At 38.2% G+C, this 12,058-nt stretch overlaps 1 protein-coding gene across 2 annotated transcripts in view; it reads left to right on the forward strand.

The window, feature by feature from the left end:
- Positions 1-750: 750 nt before the first annotated feature.
- Positions 751-12,058, forward strand: part of TTC27 (tetratricopeptide repeat domain 27) — a 104,131-nt gene continuing 92,823 nt past the window's right edge. The window contains exons 1-3 of one of the 2 annotated variants that reach the window (XM_048935837.1): positions 751-1,064; positions 2,911-3,088; positions 6,951-7,080. In XM_048935837.1, coding sequence (XP_048791794.1) covers positions 977-1,064; positions 2,911-3,088; positions 6,951-7,080 — 396 coding nt within the window. In that variant the 5' untranslated portion in view covers positions 751-976. The remainder of the gene's footprint in view (positions 1,065-2,910; positions 3,089-6,950; positions 7,081-12,058) is intronic. The other variant, XM_048935838.1, reaches the window with a different exon arrangement.

Genomic DNA, 12,058 nt, shown 5'->3' on the forward strand with positions numbered 1-12,058 from the left:
AACTGGGGAGTTCCAGGTCAGAAAATAAGTTGAAATTTTTATTTAACCACATTTTGCTTTTGCTAATCTGTTCTTATTTTGGGCTGACCTGGTGTGGAGCCAGGAGCAGGACACTGTGGGTCAGTCACTTCCAACAAGGAATATTCTATCATTCTACGAAATCTGATAACATTTGAAACTAGAAGTTTCAAATAAATAAGTAAACAAGCTGTACTAGGTCCTTCTCAAGTTCTAATTGTTAAGATAGGATTTTTTTTTTTAAGGACCCCCACCTCACCACAGCCTTCCTTGAGGCAGCTGTAGAGAGCTCTGTCTGAGCCCTCTCTTCAGACTGAACAATCCTAGTTCCCTCCCTCAGCCACTGCCCACAAGACTTGGCCTCCAGACCCCTCACAGCTTCGTTGCCCTTCTATGGACACTCTCTAGAGTCCCAGTGCCTTTCTTGCAGTGGAGGGGGGTGGGGGACAGAACTGAACACAGCGCTGGAGGTGCAGCAATTAAGTCCCTATTCTCACCTGCGCAGCTAACACAGTAATACTGTTAATTGTACTCTCGGACCTCCACACTCAGTGCAAAGGCGTCCTGAGAGAACTCGCAACACGAAGCCCGGCACAAGGCAGGGGCCGGACAGCGCGAGGGCGCAGCGCCTCCAGAGGGTGGGGCGCCGTGAGGGGGCGGGGTTCAGGGCTCCAGCTCCTCCTCCTCCTCCCCCCCACCCCTCCTCATGTGCGCTCGTGTCCCCATCCTTTCCCGCCCACCGCGCGCACGCGCCACCTCGCGCTCTCTCGTTCCTCGCGCGGCCGGGTGCCTGGACCGTGAGACCGTGCCGCGCCTGCGCCTTGCGTCCTCCCGGCGTGCTCGGCGGGAGTGTCATGGCGGCTTCCTGCGGCCGCTTCCCGCACATGGGCTGAGGGGACGCCGGCAGAGCGGGGCCGTTAGCGCGAGTGAGGCGGAGCGCGGGGAGCGCGGCAGCGCTATGCTGGCCCTCGAGCGCTCCCTGCTGCGGGGCTTCCTCAGCGCGGCGGAGTCTCAGAAATGGAAGCAGGGCGAAATCTCGGCGACAGGTGAGGGGTGGGACGAGCCGAAGCCGCGGTGGCGGCTCTCCGCTCCGAGAGCGGCCGTGTCCGGGCTGGGGAGGTCCTTTGCCTCATCAGCCCAGAGGAGAGGAGGCGGCCGGGCCCTCTGCTATGTGTCCCGCTGCCTCGGCTGGCGCTGCGGCTGCTGTCGCTCCCGCTGTGGCCGTGGGCTATCGGCGTCGGTGCTCCGGGATTCCTCGTCGCGGTGCTTTCCTCGGCTTTCACGCGCCGTGAAGTCGCTGTGGAGAAAGCGTAACGTGAGCTAGCCCTTCAGTATGCCTATTGCTCGGGGGTGCTTCAGGAAGCAACGTAAAGTATGTTTTGGTCATCGCTGAGGTGGGCCCTACCTGAAATTTGGTTGGAGCCAGATGGGCATTAAGGTCCTTCCTAACGAATCCTGTGCTTCTCTGAGGTCAAGGACCTTGGATTTGAGTGCTGTCGTGTATTAGAAGTTAAACAGTGAACTAATTTTACGTGCTTACGGACAGTTATGTTGGAGTCTTACTTGAAGGAAGACCCTCAATATTCTTCATTAGTGTCCTAAGATCCCATGGTTATTATACAAAATGCCCATCTGAGCAGCTGTAAACAAATATAAGTAAGTCATCTTCTTTTTTGTGCGGAAGAAGTTCTCCCTAAAGCCCAAGGCATACATGGGAGGTTTTCCTGTTATTTACGCTCTCTGCAAGGGTATCGTGTCAGTAGGGCTCCAACAGCATAACTATTATTTTGTGTATGCCCTTCCATGCACTGCTTAAAGGATTTGCAACTCATTTGCTGCAGAGGATTTCTCGCATTGGATGGCTGATCATTGTTGCAAAGAAAGAAATTAGACTGTGGTCAGCAGCATGGTCTATAGAGATAAGGAATGGATGTCTATCATTCTGCCAAATCATCACTGCTACTGAAGTTCTGCACTCAGTCTTCAGATACATCCAGTGTTACTAGTGTAGTTTTTGTTGGTTGAGCTTTGCAGCGGTGTTTGGTTCTCTCCCTTGCATGGCTGTAACTTGTGTGGATGTATACCTGTGCTAGTATTAAATCAACTGGCTTTTGTACTAGTATTAGGGTAGCTATGGTAACACTGAATGCACAGGAGCTGCAGTCCCCAGGTGGAATTGTGAATTAATTGCAAGTTAATATTAAGACACACATCCTGTGCAGTTCTCTGCATTTCCTCAGGTACACCATTATCAATATCTGCATTAGCTAGTTTAAAACTAGTTGGTACATCTACATGAGCTGCACTTGGGGTGTTGACAGGTACTGATATTACTAACCACCTAAAAAGAAAAACTGTAGACTGAAAAGAAAAAAGACTGTAAAAAGAAAAGAAAGACTGTAATTTATGTTGCTTTACACGGGCATTCATTGAAATCTAAGTATTGGCCTATTGTTTATTGTAATTTCCCTAAAATGGCCCTCAAGTCATTTGAATTCACTGTCTTGTCTGTAGAACATGACTATGATAAAGTAATGTAAAAGTGAGGAAGAAAACCTTGTGAAAATTATGTTCTTCAATATCTTTAATGTACGTGTAAGACCACTAACATCTTTGCACTGAGATTTCTGTGCAAGTTTCGTGCTTTAATTCACCTGTTTGTGTTTCATTGTAACATTAATACAAGTTCTGTAAAATTTGTTTTGCTGGTGACTGCTGCTGTTCTTCTGTTTCAGTGCAACTGCACTTATCCTGCATCTTGCAATGTAAATGAGGATTTATTATTTGGAAGGGGAGATGAATATGTTTTGGTTGCAATATCTCTTATAAGATGGAATTGTTTCGAAATTAACACTGATTTTTTTTTTTTTTTTAAATTTTCATTTTTTCCAGAAAGTGGATCAGTATTGCAGTTGATTTTTGATGGGAAATATGAGGCAATATTTTCAAATTCAACTATCCAGAATGTTTTCAGTGCATCTTCTGTGGCAGAGGAGGACATTGAAGGTTACTTGGAGAAGCAGATTCTAATGTACCTGGATGGTTCTATGGAGGCTGATAACGTGGAAAGGTGAAAATGATTATTTACTATATGGAAGATGAGTAGAGGCAATATTTAATTCTACAAAGGGTATTTTTTTAATTTGTAACATGGGACACAGGGCCTCCAAAGTAGAAAACAGATTTCTCAGGTTGTTCCCACACTTTCCTGTTGCGTTTGTTGGCTATCGTTGTTTCTGGATATTGTTTTGATGAGAGTTTGAAAATACTGGCCTTATTTGTGGTGACCACCTCTGAAGCTGCTGGTATGAAGACTTAAATATACGTTTGGTGGTTTTACTGTATTTTTATTATTAACGGTTTTCTCTCCGAAATGCGTTGTTACATTAATGTGAATAATTGAAGTACCAAGCAATGTTACTATAAAAGCAATGTCTACCTTTTCAAGTCTGATTTACACTAAGATTGTTCTGATCTTGATATAAAATGAGGCCATGAAGATAACTGGCCTGTGTTTGTGGATTAATTATTTACTTCATAAGGCTCTAAGACAGTTTTACTCAAACTGCACTGTGTATAATAATTCTTGCTTTTAGTGAATCTGACTTTAGTGTTTACAGTTCTCAAAGTAAATAGCAACTAAGCTAAAATCTAGGGATAGTAGAAGCAGAAATTGGGGAGAGTAGAAGCAGAAAGCTGTACATATACATAGCTATGTGTATTCGAAAGATGAGTGTAGGAACAAGTTTTAGCTAAAGGTAAGAGTGTGTGAGGGTAAAAAGGAAGTAAACATGGCTCAATAGATTACCTTCTTATTTCAATATAAGTGCTTGTGTTTTGGTGTGAGAGGCATGAGAATGCAAGTTTTTGCTAAAATGCCAGAAAGAAACTGATAGTTGGCACCTCTAAAATGCTGAGCTGAGATCTGTTAGTGCCAAAAGATTATCTGCTGGTGTGTTATGTATCATATGATGTGCTGGACTGTTCAGACTGTTTTCTGATCTGGGATTGCGTAGGGATTGTTCCTGTGCATTTTGTCTCTAGGTGGCTTTTCTCCTTTTTCTTACTTTGTTGTGCTCTTGGTGTGAAATACTGCCTGTAGTTTAGGTAGTGACGTAGTCTGAACAGTTTTCAGCATTGTTGCCTTCTGTCTTCTTGGAGTACTTTACTCTGAATTATTCAACAATTGAAGAAAAATCTTTGGGGGCTTGAAACAGACCAAATATGTGAACTCAATCCTAATATTGATCATTGATTGAAATGTGTTGCTGACTGTGAAAGAGTTAGCTTTTATGAATAGTTCAGCTTTTTAACGATGGTCATGTTCTGTATTACGCATTCAGTCAGCTCACACGCATCCTTATCACGGTGATGTGTCATCTTCTGTTCTCCTTGTGAGTTTTTATTGGCCTGTATTCCATTTTTGTCTGCTGCTGTCCTCCTACAGACAGCAAAGCAGTTTGTTCCTTGGTTGCTCATTCTCCAATACTTTGATATTATAGTTTTCCTTGTTCCTCTTTGCCTGAAGATAAGGAGGCAGAACTATGTTCAACTTTCAAGAAAAAAGAGTTTGTTAGATTTTTATTCAGAACTAAAAAGCTGTACTTTTCAAAATTGTGCCATTGTATATTAGGGAAAAAAAAAATTAAGTTAATCTTAACAGAAAAATGTCTACTAGAAGACAGATCACTTCTTATTTAAGATGTAGGCCCTGCTTGTAGCACTTATATCTGTCTGATGATTGTGGAAGACTTTCTGTGTTAAATGTGTTACATAGATGTTTTTCTGATCCCTGCTACTGCTTTGTAGTAGGAATTAAAGCAAGTTTTGCACGCTGTTGACCTTTTATTGTCTATGGTAAAAATGCTTTATTTATTTAGGGGTGTTATTTTTTTTTTCTTATTGAATGATTCAAAGGAAGTTCTAGCTTGGATAATTCAGTGAGACTTTGGCTTTCTTGTGACTTCTGGTAGATCGGTCTTACTTCAAATACATGTTGTTTTTTTTTGTTGTTGAACTGAAAGCTGTAATTCTGGTGATTAAAAAAACTCAGTGGGAGCTGAATTCAGTCGGAAACAGAAAGTTGGATGATGCTAACCTTATTCTTTTAACACAATACGAATACTGTACAAAGTATGGTTTTACAATAGTGTGAGAAGAATTCTTAAGAGGTTCTTTTTCTGAAGCTAAAACGGAGATGCTTGAGGGCAAAACATCTGAAGATTAAAATCTAGAATGTAATTTGTTTGGAAATAGCCTGTGTACTTTTCCACTTGGAAATCCATGGTTTTGTAAGGCAAATACTTAACAGTATTTCAAAGCTTGCTGCAACTATTTCTATTCTGCTTTCATCCTTCCTCTGCCCCAGATGTTTTTTCAGTGTGGTGGTTGGAATGGCTTAAAAATGAAGTCTCCAAGTATTCTTATACAATTAACTTAGGAAAAAGAATAGTGGTTGGTTTTGTTTGTTATTTTTTTTTAAATTTCTGATACATCTACTCTGTGACTGGTGGTGCTCTGCAGCATTCCTTCATAGGGTTCTCTTTAACACTCTCCTCCATGACTTGTTTTGATTTCCCAGCTTGTATTTTTGATGCTTCTCTTGGGGCAACTGATGGTTGTTAACTGTAAAATATGGACTGAAAAATAAAAGTGAAGAAATTCTTGCTGCTTCTGCAACTTGCTTTATGCATTTGAATTCAAAGAATGACTGTTCAGTGACTGTGATTTTTGACTTCTTTAATTTTTGGCTTCAAGTTTATTAAAAATAATAATAATAACCGCAATCTGTAATGTAATTTTATCTAAAGCATAGTCTGGCTATTCATATTTCTCACTTTTTTATTTGTAAATTCTAGCATTATGCAAATAGAGCATGTGTATTTGAAAATATATTGCATTTTTATTCTGAATGTGAGCAGTTGTGGGTAAAACAGCAGGTATGTTACATTGGTGTATATGTAAGCATCTTACTTTACATCATGGGTCTGGACTTAATGTAAAGTGTTTAAAAAAAAAAAATGCTTAGAGAAATGATGAGCAAAATGGATGGATATAGCCCTAGAACTAAGGAAATAGAAGAAAAAGATGAAACTATGTAGGTCACCATAATAAATGGGACACTGGCAGCAGCATCTCTGTTGCTTTACAGGTAGCACAGAAGAGCTGTTTTCAGGCAGTATTTGGGAGGTAAGCATTTGCAGTTCTGTATCTTTCTTCCCTGCCTTCTGCAGACAATATAGGGTATTTCTTACTGTGGGTGCATAAAGAGGTAATATCATAATGGTGTTAGCAGAGTATAGTCTTGTAAATAAGAAAAATTTGCCATACTCAATTGCAGGACTGCAACACTCTCATAATTCCATTTTTGAATAAAATGTTATGATTGAAAACCAAAGGCATGATTGATTGAGATGACATTTGCTGCTACGTTATACAAATCAGCTCTAGAATGATGCTTCTGAACTTTTTTGGTGCTCATTTTGTTCTCTTGTTCTTACAGAGAATGAAATTAAAGAGCTGTGTCAAAGAAACAATACAAATGCTGTTTTGGAATGTATGCTAACACTGTATCTGTTCTCTGAAAATGTTGAGGCTTAGATGTTAAATACGAGAACACAACAGTGCATTAGGCAAATATGTGATTATCTTTGTCCTATGCTTATCTTCTACTGATACCTGATAGTTAGATACAGCTGTAAGTTTTAAAAAATACAAACTATGTAAATTGCTTCTCATTTCTTGGAGCAAATGTGTTTCCAAACCTTTTAGTTCCCTGTGAGTATTTTAAATACTACATCAATTACATTTTCCTAACAATAGGGTAATTTTTAAGGCTTTAAACTTTTGAATTAGTGGGGAATGAATCAGATCTTGTAATCTTAATTACAAATTTGGTCTATTGCTAAGTGTTTCTCTTATTTATATTACAGGCAGAGGCTGATGTTTCTACTCGGTGTGGGCAGTTTGCAGCTCTTCGTTCAAAGCAATTGGACTGGGCCTCCTGTTCACTTACAGCTGCAGGACTTTTTACCATCTGCATTGTTACAGAAATGTCTTGAGGTATACTTGAATTTTAATAAGCTGTTCTTCTACAATGACTTCTATTCATTAATAACCCATATACCCAGAGAAGACACGAGGTGCAGGGCTAGAACAAATTGCCTTTGTTGCTGATCATGCTGACTGCCATCACATCATCAACTATATGATTTTTTTAAATATATACTAAACATACTGAAAGTACTTACAGGATTGGTCTGCTTCAGTGTTAGAGATTTCCTGCTGGAAATCTCCTATCCTTTTGGATAGGAAATACTTTTATTGTAGAGTAGTATTTCTTGAAGGACTTCAGCATCCAATAAGCTTTATATTTAGGAATGTGTCTTTAGCTGGATCAGAGAGATAATTATAAATGGCTTAGAAATGTTCCTGCCTTAGAGTAAGGTAGGCTTTCTTGAGGTTTCGGTATTAGTATCCTGGCCAAATGAGTTGCTTTTTTTAATTAACTCAAATAGAGCTTTTAGAAGAGAAGTATATAGGTGATGAAGCTGAAGATTGTCAATTTTATTTACTTTGAAATCTTTTTACACAAATAATACTGTTTTATGTATGTTTCTCATGGCAGTACTGTACTGACTCCTGTATCTGTGGTTCAGCACAGCTTCTCAAGCATTATTTTTCCCCTTGAATTAAAGCTGTGGTAAGATACTGACTACTGCAGCATGTCAGGGAAGCACATGCGCTATTCTCTGCTAACGCTAAAGCTACATGAGATTTTGAGTTTAGAATTTGACTGTGAATAAGGCATAAGCCATGAGCAATGTAATTGCTGTAAATTGTGGAGCAAGGGGAAGTTTGACAAGTATGTAAGCAAGTTCATTTAAAACCTTTGGGTTTGTGTTGCATTATTGTGGTATGTTTTTGCAGGAATTCCATAGCTGGTGAAGTCTTCCTCTAGCTTCATTTGCAAAGCTGTATTTCTAAATTACTTAATTCAGATACAGTATCTATTGCATTTTCTTTAGCATAGATATCTATCTGTGTTATATTTCAGGAATGGCATGGTGTGTGTGTGTGTATGTGTATAGACTTATTTTTTGCTTTGTTTTTGATACTATTAAGTCAAATGTGGTCTTCTAATGGTTAAATAAGAAAGAACAGTGGAAATCAAGGGTACTAGATCTTTGAAAGTAAGAAATGAGCTAGTAGGAAACGTGAGAGGGAGAAGCGTTCAGTTTTTCTTTACAGTTAAAAATAAGAAATACAAACTCATTTCTTCCATTCTCTTTGGTTTTAATCTTTAAGATTATGTATTATAAACATAATATTATAATCCAGTTAGCTTAGTATTATGCTTATCTCTTTATTGAAGAATGCTTACACTTTCTATTAGTGTGTACCTACAGGCTGCAGTTGAACACAGAGGCTGCAGCCTGTGATGGTAGTCATAGAATGGCTATCATCAACAGTGTCTATACCTGTAAAACACAATGTTCTTAACTTCTATCAGCCATCCTGTTTATTGTCTGTGTTAATAGACAAATGGGATGCATTTTCTGCTAAATAGAGGGAATAAAAGTTTCCAGCTTAGTTACGGCAGTGAATGCAGCTCATTGACAGGTGTTTGCTTTTGTGGTGTTTGTATTCCAGAAACTAAATCAGTAGTAAAAGAAAATGGATGTGAGCATACTTGGTTTCTAAGGAGTGCTGAATATATATTGAAGAGACTTCAATATTGCTGGAAGCTTCAGCTATTTATTAGCTTTATGTGTATGACAGCTATGTATAGCATCTTTTTCTGAGAAGTTAAGGTTGTTTTTTTCCAAGAGCTCAAGACAGTTATGTGCTAAAATATAATATCCGCTTCTTTAAGTGTGTTGTTTCACACACTTTTATATGCTTTGAATTATCTTTCTGTATATACTTTTCAAGAATTGTTAGTATATAAACACTTTGTAAAAATGAGCATCTCAACAAACTGACATTTTCATGCTCCTTTTAATCCAGCATTTTCTCTCTTGAATTCACAGGTATTCAGGAATAGTGTATCAAAATATAGCTCTAGTTTTCTTTCTCTCTGATAGTATAATCTTTCATAGTATGTTGTCAGTGCTGGAACTTTTTAACAGGCCTTCAATTTTTCAAGTTTTCAGACTGAAATGATCTTCTCATGTCAAGGCTTAAAAAAAAAAAAAAGTCACATTTCTCTTAGCCTGCCGTAGGTAGTGTTACTGACTTTGAACCTTCCAGTGTCTCATTTATTTCAGGAATATTTTCAAAACTTACTTTCAGAATACTTTATTGAATTCATCTTAACTTTATGCCTTTCAGGCTATATTACTGCTGTCACTTCTGTCCCTTGAAAGTTTATCCTCTGAGTCAGTGGCACAGTTTCATTTTTGCTCCCAGACAACTGTTGAATGCATTTCTAATTTTATTTTCTTATTAGTACATTAAGACTGCATTAGATTAATTAATTTCAATGAAGAACAAATCATGAAACAGTCTATTTTAGATAAGTTGCTGGTGGGGCCTCTTGTTAATTGTCCATGAACAGTATTCATGAATACGTATGTGTTATTTCCCATCCTCCAAATAGATGCCAGACTTCTCTGAATTATGTTTAAATGCATGTACTTCATTAGGATTTATTTTTAGGTCACAGACTCATTAAGGTTGGAAAGGACCTTTAAGGTTATCTAGTTCAACCATCCACTACCACCAAATCCTGCAGAACTAGCTTGTGCTTTTTGTTTGCGAGTCCTCCATAAAACCAACTGAGTACTTTCTAAACAGAAAAACACCTGGTGTTTTTGATTTTTTTCATTTTTCTAAAATATCTTCAGGACTTTACCACACCAATTAAAAACTCTCCCTGATTCATCCTGGAGTATTTTTTGTATTTTTCATAGTAATTGACTTAAGTTAGATTTAAAGAAGAAAAAAAAAAAAAGTTAAAACAGACTTTCAGTTCTGCCTTTGAATTTGCAGGGATTGAAGTAAAACATTCTTACTGAGCTTTAATAATAAGTGGGATTGGCTCCTTGTGTCTTTAAGGATTGTCACTGTCTGTCTGCATGTAAAGAAATGAAAGGTACAGAATTGTTTAGATTGCAGCATGTTTATCCTGCTTTGTCTTTCAGAGATACAGAGCATTAACTGATAAAATTGAATTCAGTGTATTCAGTTGATGAACTGGACAAAACATTAGTAAGATTAAAACTGTTAGGCTGTTGTGAGTTTTGAGCTGCTTTTGTTTTTTATTCTCTGATTTTTGTATACACAAGCAGGATACATTTGATAACAGAAACTCCATCCGGAAGAAGATCTGAATGTGTGAATGGGTAACACGTGTAAATAGCTTAGGAGTTTTCCAAATAGATATACGAACAGCTCTTGCTGGCCTTTTTTAGCTTCCAGGTTGGTTTCAAATAATGAGTTTTGAAATTGGAGTAAATCTTTTTCTTTATGCTTGTATTAATGCTGCTTTTATGCATGATTTGATTCTTTTACTGAAAGGAATTGAACTGCTACCAGATTTCTGTAGATACAAACAGTTGTGAAAAACACCAGTGTAATACGTGCCACTACTGTCTCAAATCTAGTATGATTCCTTACCCTTGCCAGCCCAAATTGTTGGAAGTTTCTTTTGATCTAGACCTGTGTGCTTGGCTTGGCTTCTATTAGCATGAGCTCGCCATACTGAAGAGAACTGGAACTGAAGTTGACTGTTGTGCTGCTTGAATACCAGGCCCTAACGTGATGAAGGTTCTGAAGATTTTAATTTTTTATTTTTTTAAATTTCTTTTATTTAGAATTTCTTCCTCTTCTGGGCTGTATGAGATGGGATGGTAAAAGCTAAATGAGGAGATTAAATCTTGTGAGTGAAGGTGGTCTGCTAAAATAGCCTACAGCTTGGCTCTGCGTTACATTGCTTATACGTATGTAGTGTAGCCACTTGAAAAATACTTCTTTAGTTAACAGTGGAGCAAAAATAGGCCTTACAGGCAATGCAAGCAACAACACTGATAACGAAGTACTTCCACTTGAAGTGCTCTCTGGGAAGATTTGTTTATGCTTGCTTACCTTTGTTTTCTTCAATACGTACCTTAGCTCTGCATTGCCTACCTGTGGTGGTTGGGCTCATCAAGAGGCAGCCTAAATAAAGTAATTGTAGTTTTTCATTGCAAGTTTGCTTAAGGAAGGAAAGACTCAACCATCTAATTGAGGTCTGAAGCACTGTGTTAAATTGTGTCTATTTTGAAACAGATGAGGTTTCTGAGATGTGAGATAAATATGGAAGCTGTCTAACTTCAGCATTTAGACATAAGAAGATAAGTTCCCAATTTCCTTTTACTCTGCCAGTGTTTTGAATTTCAATGCAGACTTTTCAATCCTTCAAGTTGTGAAAACTTTGAAGTCCACCTCTTTTTATATGTAGCTGTTCTCTCACCTGAAAGATTACCTTAGAATAGTGAATTCTGATGGTAGAAATACACACTGATAATGTAGTCTTAGAGCATAAGTTGACTGAAAAGATATTGGTTTAAACTTTCTTAGTAAAAAGATATTTGCTTTGTGGAAAAGAACACTGTTTTGTTAAAACTCGTAACAGTTCTTTGGCTCTGAGACTTGCTGGCTTATTTGCTAGTCTGTGACACGTTTTTTCCCTTTTCCCTTTCTTGCTCTTCCTTCCGATGTTACACTAGCTGGACTGAGCTAATGAAAGGCTTTGAAATGTGAATTTGACATTACTGGTTGCTACAGTGCGTAAATGAGATGAGTGCATGTTACTATAGTAGGTTTATAAGGCTTTAGAAAGTTTGTAGCTTCTTTGCTTTCCCAGTGGGTATTTAATGTGTACTTTGATTCTAAAGTGACTCAAAATAAATGAGAGGAAAACAAGTTTATTTTAAACTGAATTTATTTGAAGTGTACTATGACGTGCATTTCCAAAATGAATCTGTAGAAGCACCAAGTTATCACTTTTCAAGACTAAGAATAGTTAGAGATGTTGGTAAGGCTATTCCATTTTTAG

The sequence above is a fragment of the Lagopus muta genome, chromosome 2, assembly GCF_023343835.1.
Source record: "Lagopus muta isolate bLagMut1 chromosome 2, bLagMut1 primary, whole genome shotgun sequence".
Lineage (NCBI taxonomy): Eukaryota > Metazoa > Chordata > Aves > Galliformes > Phasianidae > Lagopus > Lagopus muta.